This window comes from Sciurus vulgaris (genome assembly GCF_902686455.1).
Source record: "Sciurus vulgaris genome assembly, chromosome: 3".
Lineage (NCBI taxonomy): Eukaryota > Metazoa > Chordata > Mammalia > Rodentia > Sciuridae > Sciurus > Sciurus vulgaris.
The window spans coordinates 185,184,021-185,203,279 of record NC_136463.1 but is presented as its reverse complement, the minus strand read 5'-3'; the positions used below and the strand labels follow the sequence as shown (position 1 = coordinate 185,203,279).

Genomic DNA, 19,259 nt, shown 5'->3' with positions numbered 1-19,259 from the left:
TGTGGTTTCTGTGCTTGATGAGACTCTGATCAATAGAAATGGTTTCAGCCACAAGTAGAATCCCAACACAAAGTGGATAAGGAAATGCATCTTGTTATCTCACATAACAGGAACTGCACAAGTCGCAGCCCCTGAGAGTGGCTGCCTCCAAGTCTCGGTGTCATCCAGGAACCCATGCTTTCTAGCTCCCCGCGTCACTGTGCCAGGAGTCGGCTCGCTGCTCAGAGGGCTCCTCTCTTGGTCAGAACAGGAATGCCAGCAGCAACTAGACTAGGTGTCTGCCTTGTTCATAGACAAGCCCTGGAGGAGTCAGTAAGATAGAGGGAGGAGGACCTAGAACAGGTATCTTGAAATCATGACCAAAGACTTAATAGAAAAAACCTGTCGGCACTAAAAACTTACAATTTTAGTTAGAAGTTGGTTGGTTGTGCTCTATAAATGACAGGTAGCATACCAATGTACAGTCTAGCAAAATAGCAAAAATGTTCTAAAAAGGAATACCTTGCTGAAAACAGGTTATTCCTGCAGGAATAAATGAGAGAGTGAAATATCAGCTACAGATTTTTTTTTTTTTTTTTGTACCAGCGATTGAACCCAGGGACACTTAACCACTGAGCCACATCTCCAACGCCTTTTATATTTTATTTAGAGACAGGGTCTTGCTAAGTTGCTGAGACTGGCTTTGAACTCACAATCCTCCTGCCTCAGGCTCCTGAGTCTCTGGGATCATATATAGATTTTTAAGGAAAAACTTCGGACACTAGAATTTTTAGGCTCAGTCAAATAGCTTTCATTTCAATGGCAAAAGAAAGACTTAGAGCTGGGTTTGGTGGCTTGAACTCATCTCAGTCTTCCACAGATCTAGTGGAGGAAAAATATATAGCGCTGTAATCACAATTGTGATGAATGCGTATTGAACCTTGAACCAAACGAAATCAGCTTCTTCCACCACCCTGAGCAGAAGTTCATAGGAATAGTGCAGTACACCAGAAAATAAAAGTAAAAGGTGGCCAATTTATTTAAAATAACATGATCTTAGGAATATGATATGATCTTAGGAATTAATCATGAAAAAGGCCAATGTTAATGGGTTAGAGCATTTTAAAAGAGCATTGTTCAAAAAAATCTGATTGATTAGCTGTGTGTGTGGTGCTGGGGATCGAACCTAGGATCAGCCCAGCATGCATGAGGCCCTGGGTTCCATCACCAGCCCCACAAAATGTTTTTAAAACTGTGTCATGTTTTCTTAATTCCAAAAGCTGCATACTTTAAAAATCTTCCAAAATATTAAAAAGATAGTTGTACTAAGTTAACATAAAGTGATAGTCAAACCTGATTTAAAAAATACTAAAAACAAAACAAAAATGACACACCAGCTGGGCACTATGGCTCATGCCTGTAATCCCAGCAGATCTGGAAGCTGAGGCAGGGGGAATCACATGTTAGAGGCCAGGCTCAGTAACTAAGCAAGGCCCGAAGCAACTTAGTGAGAACCTGTCTTAAAAATAAAATTTTTTAAAAAGGGCTAGAGATGTAGCTCAGTGGTAAAGTATCTCTGGATAAAATCCTGAGTAAAATAAATAAATAAATACCTTAGCAAATTAAATCTAGCATTATATTATATACATTAATCATATGATACATATATGATATATAAAGTGCCCACAATATACTGATTGTAGAGAAGAATAGCCAAATAGGGTTAGTTTTACAAAGGCAGAAATGAGACTACATTGGAAAATCCTGCTCCATCAACTTGTTAAGATAACAGAAAAAATAAAATTAAATCTCAAACTTTGTAATAACTTAGCAATAGAAAGGTATTTCCTGAACTCAGAGCAGATATTTATATGAAACTAATATCCAAGATTATGTTTATGGTGAAATATTAAATACAATCCTACTAATTCCTATTAAAGCTAGGAACAGGATGATTATGCTATCAGTGCTGTTATTTGGCATTGAACTTAAAAGTGATAGCCAATGTGATAAGAAAAGAAAAACAAACAGGAAATATTAATACTAAAGAAGAATATTATTATTTGCAAAAATGCTTATCTACCTGGAAAAACAACCTTAAATAAAGTTTACTTTCAAGTCAGTGAAAAAAAAACTGAACAGACCAATAGAAAAATGAGCAAAAGACATAATTTAGCAAATCATAAAAGAAGAAAGATAAATAATTAACCAAACCCAAAGTAAATATTCTGTGTTGCACCTACCAAATTTAAGTAATTATTGAGATGCTTTGGTTAGAGGGAGGCACTCATATTTGTTTCTTCAAAGACTGCACCAATTTATGTTCTTATAAATTGACAGTATGTTTTAAAAGCTTTAAAAAAAAAAAAATATATATATATATATATATATAACCCTGCAATTCCATTTCTAGAAGTTCAGTGTATTTAAATAAGAGTCATTGGGGAAAAAAGAGATAGAATCATGTCCAACAATATTGTTTTATCCAAAAATATTAAGGCAACTTACATTGTTAGTTCAATGAATATATTCTGATTTATTTAAAAATAAAATATTACATGGCCACAAAAATTATCCTTACATGCTTATTTATAATTTTTGAATAGTTCACAATCTATTTTAAGCAGAAAAAAATCAAGTTTCAAAATAATATGCAAAGCAGTTAGCGTTTCTGTTATGCAGATGCACCTCAGTTAATAATATACCAATAAAGTTATTGTGAGTTAAAGATGTCATCCAGAAGAGACACATGGAACACACCTGACCTACTGAACTGCAGTGCTCAACCACACAGAACAGTGCAAAGCCCTGGTCGTTTCCTCTGGTGAGCATTCAAAATACAGCTTCTTCTTCTGAATGCATATCAATTGCACTCCACTGTAAAGTCAAAAAGTTGTTTAAGTGGAACCATTGTAAGTTAGAACTGTGTGTGTGTGTGTGTGTGTGTGTGTGTGTAAATGTGTTGTCTAAATAGCATAAAACATTAGCGTACGCAAAGTGTTGGTAGTGGTTATCTCTGAACAAAGAACTATGATTCTTTTTTACATTTTGACTTTCTGTATTTTTAAAGAACCTTAGATCCAAAACAGTTCATAAGTGAGGTGAGTTGTACGGGAGCAGCTGTAACGAATGATTCAAATGCACTCTTCAGTTTGATACTGTGCTCAGAGATGCCCAGGAGCGGGTGCAGGCCAGCTTGCCACGTTCCAGTCATGGTCTGCACAGGTACATGGTGTCTGCTCTTAGAAGACTTACATGGCTCCAGCTTGTTCAACCAAGTCTAGAAAGGGTGAGCTTGTCACCACAGCTCACCCTCAAAAAGAATGCTGTGAAACTGCCCTGCTCCTTTCCAGAATCTAATCTCAGTCCTGTTAAGCTGCTATGTCCAGCTACTATTTGCAGAGGACAGAGGAGGAGCTGCAGATTCCAAAACCCCACAGGGATACAATCAGCAAAATGCCACAGAGAGAAACTATAGAACAAAGAACCCAGTTGCATTGGAAATCCATATGCAACAGAATGAAACTAAACCCCTGTCTCTCACCCTGCACAAAACTAAACTCAAAATGGATTAAGGACCTCGGAATCAGACCAGAGACCCTGCAGATTATAGAAAAAAAAGTAGGTCCAGATCTTCAACGTGTCGGCTTAGGACGAGACTTCCTCAATAGGACTCCCATAGCACAAGAAATAAAAGCAAGAATCAATAACTGGGATAGATTCAAACTAAAAAGCTTTCTCTCAACAAAGGAAACTATCAGCAATGCGAAGAGAGAGCCTACAGAGTGGGAGAATATCTTTGCCACTCATACTTCAGATAGAGCACTAATTTCCAGAATATATAAAGAACTCAAAAAACTCTACACGAAGAATACAAATAACCCAATCAACAAATGGGCTAAGAAAATGAACAGACATTTCACAGAAGAAGATCTACAAGCAATCAACAAACATATGAAAAAATGTTCAACATCTCTAGTAATAAGAGAAATGCAAATCAAAACTACACTAAGATTCCATCTCACCCCAATTAGAATGGCGATTATCAAGAATACAAGCAACAATAGGTGTTGGCGAGGATGTGGGGAGAAAGGTACACTCATACATTGCTGGTGGGGCTGCAAATTAGTATAGCCACTCTGGAAAGCAGTGTGGAGATTCCTTAGAAAACATGGAATGGAACCACCATTTGACCCAGCTATCCCACTCCTTGGCCTATACCCAAAGGACTTAAAATCAGCATACTACAGAGATACAGCCATATCAATGTTCATAGCTGCTCAATTCACAATAGCCAGACTGTGGAACCAACCTAGATGCCCTTCAATTGATGAGTGGATAAAGAAACTGTGGTATATATATACAATGGAATATTACTGAGCCATAAAGAATGATAAAATTATGGCATTTGCAGGCAAATGGATGAAATTGGAGAATATCATGCTAAGTGAGATAAGCCAATCTAAAAAAAACCAAAGGACAAATGATCTCGCTGATAAGTGGATGATGACACATTATGGGGGGTGGGGGGGTTAGTGTTTGGGTTAGAATTAGAGTTAGGGAGGGGGGAAAGAATGGAGGAAGGAAGGACTGTATAGAGGGAAAAGAGGGGTGGGAGGGGTGGGGGGAAGGGAAAAAATAACAGAATGAATCAAACAACATTACCATATGTAAATTTATGATTACACAAATGGTACGCCTTTACGCCATGTACAGAGAAACAACATGTATCCCATTTGTTTACAATAAAAAAAAATAATACATGAGAAATAAAAAAAAAGAACCCAGTTTCTCCAACAAATAAATCCCATGAAACAAATGAAAGTTTAAACAAAAATCAACCAAACGAATCAACAGAGTGTGGTGTCACACACCTGTAATCCAAGTGACTCAGGAGGCAGAGGCAGGAGGATGGCAAGTTCAAGGCCAGCCTGGGCAACTTGGTGAGACCCTATCTCAAAAAAAGAAAAAATTAGAATAAAGGACTGGGATTGTAGCTCAGTGGTAAATCCCCAATACCAGAGGGGAAACGATTTTATTAACATAATGCATTTAAAAGAAATTTGTGAATTGAAATGCTAACTAAAGATTAGATGATATTAAGAAACAATTGTTAAAAAGAACAAATAATTTTTAATTAAAAAAACAATTGTTAATTTCTCAGGTGTTATCATGATAATCATGTTTATGTCTTTTCTAAAAGGTCTTTTCAGGGACACACTGAAATAATTACAGGTGAAATGCTAGACACAAGGAATTTCTTTAAAGTGATATTAGGAGTGTCTGGGATGCAGCTCAGGGCACAGCGCGTGCCTCGCGTGTGCCTGAGTTCCATCCTTAGCACCACGAAAATCAACAGATAAATAATGAAATGATATTAGGGGAAACGGGTGCCACAGGGTCGGCCCTGGGTTGATGCTGGGCACTCGGGCATTAGCGTTCTATTGGAGCCACTTTTGGGTGTGTTCAGACTTCTCCATGATAAACGATTTGTTTTCAAAAGCGAGATGCTCCCGTCTCCACAGAGAGGCCGATAGACTTGACCTACACATCTGCAAATAAGGAATCGGAATCTTTGCCACTGGGAATTATGCAAGTGAAGTGCACGGGCTGAGCCAGGAGGAAATTCAACAGCAAAGCAAGTCTCCCCTCTCTCTGCCCTGACTTTAGAGAAAGGAGGCGGGAAGCTGGGGACACCCTCTCAGGGCCAGGCTTCTGGGGCCACGTCCGGCCTGCGAGCCCTCAGCATCGTCCCCCTGAAACTGATGGCTTGAGTCCCGGCGCCCAGAGATGGGCGGGCTGCCGGCAGAGCTGGCGCTTGCCTGTGAGTCACTCCGGCCTCAGCAGCCACCTGCCGTGCTATGGCGGCCCTTGGGGGTGACTAGAGAACTTGGCCACACGGCCAGGGAGGGGCAGGCGTGCACCCAGGCATATCCCCCGGCCTCCCGCCCTTCTGCACGTGGACCCCCAACCGGTCACCCACAGTGCCTGCCCCCTCCCTCCAGGTGCTGAGGACCTGTGCGCCGGCCCCTGGTGTCATCGAGGTTCTTTTCAACTCCTACACCCAGCTCCACGTGTCCGAGTCCTGGAAGGAGATGGTTCCTGACGAAGTGTACCAGGTGAGGGGCTGCTGTCCTTCCCGCTCCGCTGCAGGACTGCTTTCTGCCCACTCCTGTGGCGCTGCGCGGATATTCTGAAGAACTGGGCTGGCGAGCGGCTCTGTGGTAGGCAGAGCACTTGCCTAGCATGTGCCTGGCCCTGGGTATCATACCCAGCACCAAAAAGAGAAAAAAAAAAAAGTGAAGTAATCGAGACGGAGAAACTGGGCACATTTACACATTCCTGTTTTCTTCTGGAGTCTCAGTAATCACACAGCCAAGAGCCGGTTATTTTCAGTCCCCTTCCCTGTCTGTGGGTTCTGCACCACGGGTTCTACCACCCAGGGATGAAAAATGCTGGGGTAACTGCCTCTGCACTGAACAGTGCAGACTTTGGCTTCTGGCCCTTACTTCCTAAACAATACAGTGTGACAACTGTACCTAGCACACTGTGCCTATGTCACCTGGAGGTGATTTAAGTGGATGCAAGGATGCACCTGGACTACCTGCAGACACTGTGCCATTGAACAGAAGGGACCTGAGCACTTGCAGTTTGGGGTACCCTCAGGGGTCCTGGGACCCATCCCCCACAGATACCAAGGGAGGACGGTGAGGGTGCTGTGGCGGCAGGGAGCACACACAGGCCCACACTGGCCTGGAGGCTGCTGGAGCTTAGGGAGGCAGCATCCAGAGAAGGGCTTCGAAGCCGCCTGAGTCTGCAGGTCCTGGCTCCTTTTCTGAACATGCCAGTCTGGCCCTGAGTGTGGGCTTTCTCTTCTGATGGCCCAAGATGTAACTCATTCCAGGTGTGGTGGCACATGTCTGTAATCCCATTGACTCAGGAGGCTGAGGCAGGAGGACTGTAAGTTTAAGGCCAACCAAAGCAACTTTTAGCAAGAGTCTGCCTCCAAAAAGGTCAAAGGCTGGGGAAATCCACTCAGTGGTAGAGGCCCCAGGGTTCAATCACATCCACACACAGCAAAGTCCACAGGTGACTGTCATTGCACAAAGAGCAAGAACCTGTCTTTCTAGATAATCCTCCCCCGTTTTGCTGGCCTGCATGACCCTAACCCTAGCCCTAACCCTAATGAACACCGGCGTATACCATGTGCTGATCTGTGTGGCCTGGGCTCTGGAGCCCACGCTGGCCAAAAGGAAGGCTTGTCAAGACTGGTTTGACATGAGGCCACCCCTGGAGCCGCAGGGCTGCTGTGCAAAGGGGCAGGGCAGATGGGGACTGGAAGGAGCCTGTATTACAGGTCACCCAAGACCATGTCCCCAGCTGGGTGGGAACTGCACTGTAGGAGCACAGCAGCACTTTCAGGGGGGACAGGCCTCCTCCCTGCACGTACCTGGTACCTGGGAGCCACAGAGGGGCAGACTCCTTGGGTGGCCTGGCGGGGAGAAAGGTCTGTGGGCTCCGTGCACCCCCTGACTCTCCTCTTCCTGCTCTCCAGGTGCACGAGCCTTTCTACCGGTCTCTCTTCGCCTTGGCGCACACCCCACGCTCCCTGCAGCATCTTTGCCGCTGTGCCATTCGCAGGCTGTTCGGCAAAAGGTGCTTCCAACTCATCCCCCTGTTACCCTTGCCCCGGCCCCTGCGAGATTACCTACTTCTGGAGCCAGAGGGTGTTTTGCACTGAAAGCATTGCCACCAGGCTGCGGTCCTCACCTGGGCCCTTCGGGGAGGCACGTGGAGAAGAGCACTCTGCTGAGGAGGGGCACATCTGGATGGGCCTCCGTGCCCTCGCTCCCACGTGACCAGCGGAAGCACAGCCTGCCAAGCCTCAGCTTCGCCTCAACGTCATGAACTGGTCATGAACATCTTCCTGCATCTCAGGGCTGCTTGGGAGGATCACACGCCATGACTGTTGTTGCACTTGCTGTTGGAAAGTACCTTTCAACAAAAGCCGGACTGGAAAGGCATGTGTATTTTCCAAGCCTTGTCCCGGGCCCTGATGGCTCAGCAGCATGCACACTGCCCCAGGACCTGTGGCCCCTCAGCCTCGTAGGAAAGGCCTCCTACCTCTCCTGGAGCCTGGCCCTCAGAGAGGTTCTGTGCCCAGAGCATGCTGGACCCGCCTGCTGAGAGCACTCTTGCTCCCATGTCGGGGCACCTTCCCGGGACCTGTCACTGCTCGCAAGCACTCTCCCAGGAGGACCTTCGAGGGGTGTCTGGTCAGACTTTTAGTCCCATAGGAGTCCTCTGTCTGACACCCTCACTCAACCCCAACTGACCCACTCTGGGAAGTAGTCCCGGAAGCCAGATGCCTGGGATGCACAGGTGGACAGAGGTTGCCCTTAGCTCACTGAGTACCGCCCAGCAAGGGAGATCTGCTCGATATCAGTGAGCGTTAATTTTGGCTTCTGTTTCCTCTTTTCCGATGCTCTGACATCTGGGGCCTTGCTGACATGAGGGATGGCCCCTCCCAGGGCTAGTCAGTCCCTGGAGACAACAGACAAAGGCCACAGAGTATCTTTTCACATGCATGCCAGTCAAGCCAGGGCCCACGGCCACCTTCTGTATTTGACTCTCTCAAGGGCCAGTGTCCTTCTGTCCTGGGGTGTCAGGTCAAACAGGACCGTGGGCTCGACAACAAGGGACAGCTCCTATGCCCAAGAGCCACTGAAGTATTCACACTAAGCACACCTAAGCCTTGTTCCTCCCCTGCCTCCTGACCAATGCCCATGCTTCCCTGCATGGCCCTGTGGAACAATGAGCCCTCTGCTCTCAGGAACAATGAGTGATAAACTGCTCAGTGAGAGATACTCATCCCCCAATCTGTTGGCCTTACTTGACCTGAAGTTTTCTATCAATACACCTGTGTGTGTGTGTGTGTGTGTGTGTGTGTGTGTGTGGCTGAGGGCGGAAGCCAGGGCTTCCCGTATGCTGGGCAGGCACTCTGCCACTGAGCTACAACCCCAGCCCAACACACTGTATTTCAAACCAGAGCTCTTTATGGTCTTCATATGAGAATAAGCAGTGGCTCCTCTTCTTTCCAGTTAGAGCCAGAGCAAGAGGCCATGAGAGGAACCTCTGAGGGGCAGGGTGCACACTCCCACTGTCACTGGAAGCAAGTTCAGACCCCAGGACACTCTACCTTTTAAGATGGGATGCTGTGTGCACCACGAGTGAGTGAAGCCCCATACAGGAAGCGTCCACCCATTGAGGTTGGCCATCATGAAGGAGGCAGACAGACTGAGCCTTGGTGGATGGTCACATTTTGACATACTGGACCTTGCAAGGGAGTGATAAGACAGCATCTTCCAGCTCCTCCAGATGACCCATCCCCATCCCCATCCCACCCTTTGAGATGGACAATTGATCTATTTTTCAACAGGGCTACATACACACTGTTTCAAGACCCCTAGAGCCCCAACCCAAGCAGATAACTCTCCCCAGCCCCTCTAAGAAACTTCCATATGTCACCACTGGACCCAAAGGAGAACTTGAATTAAGGAAGTGGTGCAAAAAAGTGCAGGGTACGGTGGATTGGCAGCCAGAAGAGAGGGTCCCCACCCTTATCAGCTGGAAGGAAGCAGGGCTAGAGATGGTGGGGACAGATCAGGAGGGTTGGGCCTCTAGAGCAAGGCTTCTCAGCTTCAGTGAACAGGCACAAAGAGCCAGAGAGCAAGTGGGTAATTGTGGTCACAAGGTGATGCCAGAAAGATTGCTTTGTCCTGGAAGGGGACACAATACACCAGAGAGTGTGTAGCCCGTGGTAAGAGACTAGAGATGGATTCAGAGCTGGGCTCCTCCACTGAGCTGCAAGAGCAGATGCTGAAGTGGAATCAGCTGCGATTTGCTCACCTGGAAGGCAGAAGTATCTGCAGCTCTCTCTAGGTTAGGAGCCCACAAGAGGAAATGGCGTAAGGCAGGTCTTCTCCAGCCCCAGGAGATCTTGTTGAAATGCAGAACCTGACTGGCAGTCTGGGGTGGAGCCAGGATTCTGCAGGTCTGCACACATGGATGCTTGTGATGACACTGGGTGTCACTCCTGCTGCTGGTCCACAGGCCCCACTGAGCGGAAAGACTGCAGAGCCACAGGCCAGAATCCAGACCGGAGGAGAAACTCCATAAGGGGTTCCTTCTATTATTCCTTTTATTATTATTATTATTATTAGAAGAAGAAGAAGAAAACAAACTCAGTGTTGAAATAAAGATGATAAAAAGTGGAAAAGAATAACAAGGTTATTTATAAGACTAAATAATAAGGTTGAGAACAATAAGAAACACAACCCAGTAGCCATGAAGAGGCTGGTGCTCCCTGGATTCTGAACACAGCGCCTTGGAGAGTCTGCTGTGCCCTGCAGGGCATCCCGCAGCTACCTCTTCATCCCACCCACCTTAGGAAATGCTTTGGCTATGTTTCTAGAAGAAGGTTGGGGTGTATTGCTAAAATGCATTAAATTTTAAATATGTTTTTGAGGTATGATGGAAGAAAGCAGGGCTCTCTCCAGGCATATTGACTTTGTAGTCCCAAAAACCCAATGAATAATAACCACTTGTTTGGCTTCTAAAACTATATATATATATATTTTTTCCAAATTATGACTTAAGAACAGCAACAAGGGTCTCGGTCATGAGCCACAGAGGTGCCGCTGTGAAGGAATTCCTTCTCCTTCATTGGACTCACCCCCACCATTTTCTTTAAAACTCAAAGGCTCACAGGAAGAGCTCCTCAGGGGACACCCATCACTCATCCATTCTGTCCTCTGTCCATATGCTTGTGTTTCACTTATGTCTTATTCTTATTGTAAAAAATATGTAATATAAATTCATCTTCCTCACCATTATTTTTTAGTCGTAGGTGGACACAATGCCTTTATGTTTGTAGTTTGTTTGTTTTTATGTGGTGCTGAGGATGGAACCCAGTGCCTTACACGGGCCAGGCGGGTGCTCTACCACGGAGCCCCAGCCCCCCAACCCCCTCACCATTTTTTTTTTTTTTTTTGAACCTGGGGTCGAACCCAGGGCTTTGCAAATGCAAGGCAGACAGACGCTTTGCCACTGAGCTACATCCCAGGCCCACCGTTTTTAAATGTACAGTTCGGTGCCGTCAGCTACATCCACATTGTTGGGCAATAGTTCTCCAGAGCCTTTCTTCTCAAAACCTGAACTCACAGGCACAGGGTGGCGGCCTGGAGTTGGGGCTGTCCAGGAGGCCAAGCAGGAGCGTCTCTGCAGCCCAGGGGTGTGAGGCCAGCCTGGGCAGCACGGTGAGGCCCTGTCCCCTCAAGCACTGCCTTTTCTCCCCCTGCAGCCCCCGCAGCCGTCCTCCTACTCTGTGTCCGTGGCATGTGGGACTGGAGGGTCCATCTACATGCAGTCTTGTCCTCCTGGGCCTGGCTGTTTTCCTCCCTATAATGTCCTCCAGAGGGGCTGGGGCTGCAGCTCAGTGGCAGAGCACTTGCACAGCATGCGTGAGGCACTGGGTTCCATCCTCAGCACCACATAAAAGCACACAAATAAAGGCAGTCTGTCCATCAACAACGACACAAAAATTTAAAATAATAATAATAATAATCATGTCCTCCAGCTTCAGCCAGGCCGCAGCCTGTGAAAGGATCTTCTTCTAAGTGATATTCCGTCCCAGGCGTACCCACTCTGGCCGCACACCTGCTCAGTGCTCCCCTTCTCGGCCACCCTGAAGGAAGCTGCAGTGTGAGGGCTGTGGTCTGGAGCGGCGTGGAGGGCTTTATCCCAAAGGCTCATTCGTTGAAAGCCTGGTGCCCGGGCTGGCATGAGCAGGGGTGGGGCTTTGGGGGGGCCTGCCAGGTCACTGAGGGCTGTCCGTGGGTGGGATTGGGGAAGGTCTCTGAACTTTGTTTACTTCCTGTGAAAATGTTGTAAAAGAACTAGCCTGGTCCCTAGACCTCTCTGTCTCCCTGTCTTGCCATATGATCTCTTCTGCACCCCAAGGGGGACCTCAGAGAAGCTGGCAGATGGGGCTGCCCAATCTTGGAATTTCAACTTCCAAATCTATGACTTAAACAAACCCCTCTTTATTTATAAAGTACCCAGCTTCAGGTGTTTTGTTATACCAAAAAAGAAAAAAATTTGACTAATACAATTGGTATGCAAATATTTCTTCAAGATCCTGCTTTCAGCTCCTTTGAATATTCACCCAGAAGTGAGACTGTTGAATCAGACAGTAGTTCTAGTTTTAGGTTTGAGGAAACTCCATACTGCTCTCCATGGCTGCTACACCATTTCACACTCCCACCTATGACGCCCAAAGGTTTTAATCTCTCTACATCGTCACCAGCTCTTATTTTCTGGTTTGTTGTTTTGATTTTCCTTTGGCATTGGTTCATGCATCTGACTAACCTTGACTAGCCCCTCCTAGCAGTCGGCTGGAAATGAAGTCCAGGGCCAGGGCCTGAGAACCCTTCAGCAGCAAGACAGGCTTGGTGGCTGCCTGCCTTCTCTTGAGCTCTTGACCAAGTGAGCAGGACAACATGTTCTAGGTCTGCTATGAAATATGGCATCCGTTACCTCCAGCCAGCACCCTTTGTCATCCTGGACCCATGTGTGACAGTAACAGCCATGAACTAGCTCTCCTGGGACGAGGGGAGTCCTCTGCCCTGCCCCCACCTCTTCAGGAGCATGGCATCACCACTGCAAGAGAATGGCCAGGTAGGGGCAGGTCCTGAGTCGCCTGGGTTCTAGTGGCCGTCCAGATGCACCGCATGCTGTTTCTGAATTATGGCCCCGACTGTGTGGGACAAACATGGTTAGTGCCTCTGAGGCTATCTCAATCATCAAACGAGGCAGAATTCAAATGAGGTAGTTTTGCAGAATTTAACTACTGCTAGCAACTTACTTTGTTATAGCAAAATAAATAGAACAGTAGACAAAAAATTGTTTTGATGACCTGTCTAGCTATGCTCTATGCTACATTTGCTGGAAAGTTCTAAAATCACAAGAATTGCATAAATCCACAGAAAGAAGGAGGGAGGTGGAGGAGACTCAGAAGAAAGGAAGGGAAGCAGAGACAAAGGGAGAGAAAGGAGGAGCAAGGAGGGGGCAAATTAGCTGAAATGAGCATCCAGAAAGAAATTCTGTTTTGAGACTAAACTTTTTCCATTTTATTTCTTTTTGCAATAAACAAAATTTACTCTGGCACTTATTTTTTATTAAAAAGTCTAAACTTTTTTTCCTCTCCTATACAGTCCACATTGAACATCATTTTTTCTTGTTGCATATATAACATAAATTTGATTCTGTGAAGCCTAGACCGTTTTCTTTAATTTCATATTTAGATTTTAATGGTATACTCACCTGGTTCAAAATTGATAAGGTTAATAAAAGAGAAAATGGTCCCTTTACCTGCTGTTTCTATTAAGGGGAAAAAAATAGCCAAAGAATACTTTTCCTCCTACTTCTATGAAGTATCTTTTATTAAGTGTCTTTTATTATTACCTGTCATCTGACCACAAGAATTTAAAATTACACAAGTGAGGTTCTCCACCAACAGTGGTCCTAGAGAGGTGGGCTTCTCTAGGTGAACCTGGCCCCAGGACAGAAAAAATGTTCACAGCTGGATCTCCAGACTCAGTCCACAGTCCATACGCAATTAATACACAGGCTGGGTGGGCACTGTGTGACACATTTGGCTTAAAATTTCAACTGCAGCATTGGGCCTATCCTCTTAATGTATTTATATAGTTTAGTTTTAGGTTACTTAACAGTCATCAATTCAGCATGTTTGGTAGAAAATCGAAGTCACTGACTCTCTAGGGCTAAGAGGATTTGACAATCTCAGTAACTGTATATAATCATCAAATTTCCGATCTCTGAAATAACCTGTTACACCCACAATGACGGGGCAGGCTGTTGAACTTTTGCAGAGAACACTTAACCCTCTGCAGAAATGCAGACTTGGAGAGTGAGCCGGTCTGCTCCAGCAACCCAGCCTCCTCCGCTCAACCCTGGGCTCTGAGAAGACGCTCAGTCACAGACGTTTCAGGTGCTGATTGCTCTCACCTCTTCAGGGTGGCGCCCAGAACCAAGTGATAAACTGGGAATTCCGCATCTTTAACTCCATCCCTTCGAGGAAAAATTATTCCTTTAGTCCTATTTTCTATTTGCCATTGGAATATTCAAACGCCATGACGGTTCAACTCTGATCAATACTGTATCTTATTTCATGGATTTAAGCATAATTTTTTAGGCTCCAGGATTTATCTTGAAGTTGTTAACATCTTTCTATGTTAAAACAAAATCAATTTCATTAAGCCGCTAAAATAACCCAGAGCCCTAGGGAAGACCGCAGAGGTCTGGAAATTCCTCTTCATAGAGTCCTGCAGGTGGCGCCATCAGCAAACGGTCTTAGCCTCGCCCTCCCACCTGCTCAGTCCAGAAAGACCAGAAGAAGAAAACAGGAAGGAAGCTTTTAGCTCACATGATAAAAGGAGGAGCGCACAGGAAAGCCATAGAGTCATAAAGTATCATATAGAACTGTGCTGCCATGATAAAAAATTCAGTAATTAAAATATTGATTATGGAATTGCTTGCTTCCTTTGTATTAAATATGTGCATTTTATAGGCAATGAGTTTATAAATAAATATAATTTTCAGTTGACTCTTTTATGGTGTCATAATGACAGCTCAGTCCTCGTTTGTGTGTTAAACGTGTTCTTTAACAAAATTATACATTTACTATTGCAATGTAACTAGCTGGGTTTGCAGCCTTCATCTGATCTGGGGCAGCATTTCTGCAGTGCTAACACTCTGCTTAATCACTCCAATAAAAAGAGAAGATTTCTTTGTAATGCAATTTGTAAGCAATAAACATGATTGAGAATGCAGTATTTGCTGTCGACTATGTTTAATGCAGGGCTTTAATTTGGTGTGTAATTATTCATTTGGTAGGCACTTTTCCCATTCACATTTCCTATCCATGATCTGGAGAAAGTAGGTAAGTTTGGAGAACAGAGGGAAAACAGGTTTTCGCGTATTTGATGTAAGCGGTAGTTTGTTATGGAAGGAGATTTTTTTTTTTATCTGCCAAAGACAGGAGGTCACATTAACGCATAATACAGACACATAAAAATGTGATTATGGTTCTAAACAGAACGCAGTAGGCTCCTAGTTAACACAATGAGATTTCTAGGAAGTGATGCATAAATTCTTCAAAAATGACACATTTCTCACGTTCTATTCCAATTAAATTACTGAGGCAGCTAACAGCGATGAGCACAAAGTACGAGGATAAAATGAGGGTTTTCTTCTTGTAACTGTATCTGTGGAAGTATATTTTTATGAGAAGCAGTTAATATTAAGCTATTATTTTTCGACTGTGCTGGAAGGGATGTCTTGAGCCTTTCCTGTCGCGCTCTCCCCACAAGAGCCCCCTCCTTTGTCTCTTGGATTTGCTAATGGGAACACGGAACTGCTCCGCTGGGTACCGCCCCTCCCGGGGACCTGGGAGGGGAAGAGACCAGCCGGGAAAGGGGCACCCAGTGTCAGTCCTTGGGGCCAGCCCAATGACTGCCCGCAGGCCTGCGGGGCCCCAGAATCTCATCCGCTCCCTGCGGCACGCGGCTGGGGCGGAGACGCGGGCTGGCGCCCACTCCATCGGCCCACGCGCGCGTCTCGGGCCTCGGGTCCTGAGCACCCCGGGCGGCCCGGGGGCTTCACGGCCCAGCGTCGAGACCGCGGCTGGGGGAGGGGTCTCCCGAAGCCTGCGGAGCCGCGCGCGGGCCGGGGCGTGCGGGCGCCAGCCATCCTGGGCGAGCCGCGCTCTCTGGGCGACTGGGGTTCAGGGCTGCTTGCCCGCGAAGACGGCCAGAGCCGCGCTGGGCCTCGGGAGGGTGGCGCGCGGGGGCGTCGCAAGACAAAAGGATGGGAAGCTTTAAATGCAAAAGGATGTTTTCGAAAGCCTCGCGCTGGGGTTTGAAAGGCGCTCCGAGGACGGCTGCAGAGCGATCCCAATCAGAAATGCGATTTGAAGTCCTAATGAACTTGATTGCGTGAACATTTATAATCCCCCATGGCCCTAAATGAAATCAGATATAATCAGAAGATACAGGGAAGGGAGTGTTTACAGCCGACGCCGGGCAGCCGCGGGACGGGGCGATGCGGCCCCGGTATTGATGTCGAAAATGATGGATAACGCGGGAATGGCAAATATACTATTTGTCTAATGGCTCGGCAATTAAATTCCCCTGTAAATGACCCATGCCTCATTTCATCCTAATCTATGGAATTTTGATTGAATTCGTCAGCTCTAATTGAAAAATACTGCACTTTAATGTCTGCATGGCAGTTTCGGGACGAGAGTGGTTTTAATGAGACAGTGCCCCCCTGACCCGGGAATATTTGAGACTTTTATTCGGAATTTAAAGCCAGAAGATTGCTCGACTGAGCCCTGTGATTTCTTCCCCTGTATCCACGTCCATCCATCTCCAGACACGATTTAATAAACATACTTGAGGATAAATGCATCCCCGACCCACGCGCCAATGTGGCACCCAAGGGGCGCACCCTCCCCGGGAGAAGGGCGGGCCAGGGCGGGAGGCGGCGCTTGGCTGCGACGACCCCTGCTGTTGGGAGCTGGGCACTGTCGCGGAACCGGGCCTGTGCCTGCACAAGGCCAAACCTAGGCTCCCTCCCTGGAGGAGGAGGCCCTGCTGTCTGCGACACGCGCACCCCGAAATGGGGCCAACCCCAATGCGCTTTATATGCAAATGGGGAGACGAAGCCATCCCTGAGAAATTAGCTACTTGCTGAAGCATATTTACTAGATTGAAATGAGTTAAAGGAAACATTTTAAGTCGTATAAACGAGATAATTGGGCCGCATTAAAACTGGAATGTTTGCTCCTTTCAAGGAAAAAAAAAAAAAGCCTGCGGAGGAGGGAAGCGGTAAAAGAGCGCGTGGAAAGGAAATGGGCTGCTAGAGACGCGAGACCCAGGAGCGTGTGGGATGGGTCCCCAGCGGGGACTTGGCTGGGGTCTCTCCCGCAGATCCTTGATGGGCTGGCCCCTGATCTGGACTGAGCAGGCCCCGCTCCCTCGCCCAGAGGGACTGATTCCCCGCCGCAGCCGGAAGGGGGCGCCCTCGATCCAGTGTCCTCTGGCGAGCGCGGAGGGACGGGAAGTGGGCGGGGTCAGCCCTGGGTCGCTGGCGGGCAACTGGGTCCCCGCCAGCAGCTGCGCCCACCCCACTCCCATTCTCTCGCGGTGTTCGAAACTCCGAAGGTGGTTGGGGTGGCGCTGAGGACATCGAATGTGGAGGGAGGTCGAAGCGCAGCGGGTGCCGCTCCCTACCCAAAAGAAGAATGTGTTTGTTTTCACACATAAACGGTTTATGATTTTTTTAAGAATTAGGTTTTTATTTTTTAATCTTTTTTTAGATGTTGATAGACCTTTATTTTCCTCAGTTATTTACATGTGGTGCTTAGATCCGAATTCGAACCCAGTGCCTCACACATGCTAGGCAAGCGCTCTGCCACTGAGCCACAACCTCAGCCCCTTATGATTGTTTTTAAGAAAAAAAATCTGAAATGACATCAAAGCCGTCTTCCTGAGAAGGCTGTGCCTTGCGCCCTGGCGATGCCAGACTTGGGGAAGAGAGCAGACAGAAAAGGACGCTCCAAGAGCCAGGGATGGTCTCTGCCTCGGTCTCCCTTGGAGCTGTGAGTGACCGGTACCCACCAGGGAAGGAGTCTGGGGACCTCTGTCTTCCCGGGGGAGATGACGTATATTGCTGAACACCCTACTACATCCTGCTCCGTTTGGTGCCTGTGGTGTTTCTAAGTGTTGGAGAGGCCTGTGCAGAGGCAGCCCACAAGATGACGTTCTCACTCCAAGCACACGGCTTTGGTCCCGGCTGGCACGCGCGCGCACTGCGCTCTGCGACGCCCGGGAGGTACTGGTTTGAGTGCTCACAATGAGCTGCTCTCCCGAGCATTCGCACTGGGCCAGGCCCCTGGTCAGAGAGCACTGCACGATCTAGTTCAGTCTCCGCGACAACCGTGACACATGCACTATATTAATTATTCACCTTTTAGGGACGAAGTCTGGCTGCTGGTGGAAGAGAGCCGGGATTCCCACCCATTATGTAGATGGAACAGCAGAGGCCAGGATGGATTTAGCTGCGCGCGAGAACCTTCAGGCCCAGATGTCAAAGGTTTCTTTTCTATCCGCTTCCAGGACTTGTTCAGGGCGAGTTAGTCCCAGGAGAACCTCAAACGGATTTTAAAGGGAGTCAGAGTGGATTTCCTATGAGCAAGTCCAGAATCTGATAGTATTTCCTACACCTTGTGGAATCTGGAGGTTTATGGTGGCTTAGCGGTTTAAATTTTTAAGAAATCTGGAAACTTTTTCCTTGACCAACCCGAAGGCATGACAATGATGGACCGCTCAGCACTCTGATTCCTGGAGAAGGGCAGTCAGGCCGGCTGGGCATGGGGGCTGGAACCGCAGAACTCCGGAGCGGATACCATTACTTACGTGGTCCCTAGGGGGCGCTGTGCACACCCACGCTGCTTCTCAAGCTAATGCTTAGAAATTGTGAAACCTTAAATAAAACGGTTTCCAGCTATCCCCTCATTAATTCACTAAGTCTACGACACCTATTATACTTATATATTCTGTGTGTAAAATTTGGCTTAAGCAATACATTATTCAGTTCATTCTATCTAAAGGATAAATTTCCAAATAATTCCTAATATACTGAATGAATTATATTTGAAGTTTTTTTAGTTAGAATAAAATTGAACTTTAAGAAGTCACTCATTTTTTTTTTGCACTGGGGATTAAACCCAGAGACACATTACCACTAAGCAATGCCCACAGTCCTTTTTAATTTTTTATATTTTGAGACAGGTCCTCGCTGTGTTGCTGAGGCTGGCCTGGAACTTGTGATCGATCCTCCTGCCTCAGTCCTGGAGTTACTGGGATCACAGGCATGCAACATCAGGCCCAACTAAGAAGTCTCTCATCTCCTAAGGTTTCTGAGGTTTGCTTATTTTGTTGTGTTTGTGGATCTGCAAGAGACTTGAGAATAGCGAAAATCATAATAGCCAAGAAATAGAGCAGGATTATTACAATAGCAGACTCCAAAACACCTATGCTCTCAAAAAGAGAGGAAGGGCTGAGATGAGGTAGGAAGGAAGGGAAAGTTCCTGCACTCAGTGAATACGCTAATTTGGTCCCATGAGAGTCAGTCAC

At 46.8% G+C, this 19,259-nt stretch overlaps 1 protein-coding gene across 2 annotated transcripts in view; it reads left to right on the top strand.

Moving 5' to 3' along the window:
• The window catches only part of ASB18 (ankyrin repeat and SOCS box containing 18), a 65,451-nt gene extending 50,412 nt beyond the window's left edge, over positions 1-15,039 (top strand). Inside the window, exons 5-6 of one of the 2 annotated variants that reach the window (XM_079132288.1) lie at positions 5,985-6,098; positions 7,535-15,039. In XM_079132288.1, coding sequence (XP_078988414.1) covers positions 5,985-6,098; positions 7,535-7,720 — 300 coding nt within the window. In that variant the 3' untranslated portion in view covers positions 7,721-15,039. The remainder of the gene's footprint in view (positions 1-5,984; positions 6,099-7,534) is intronic. The other variant, XM_079132287.1, reaches the window with a different exon arrangement.
• The last annotated feature ends 4,220 nt before the right edge of the window (positions 15,040-19,259 follow it).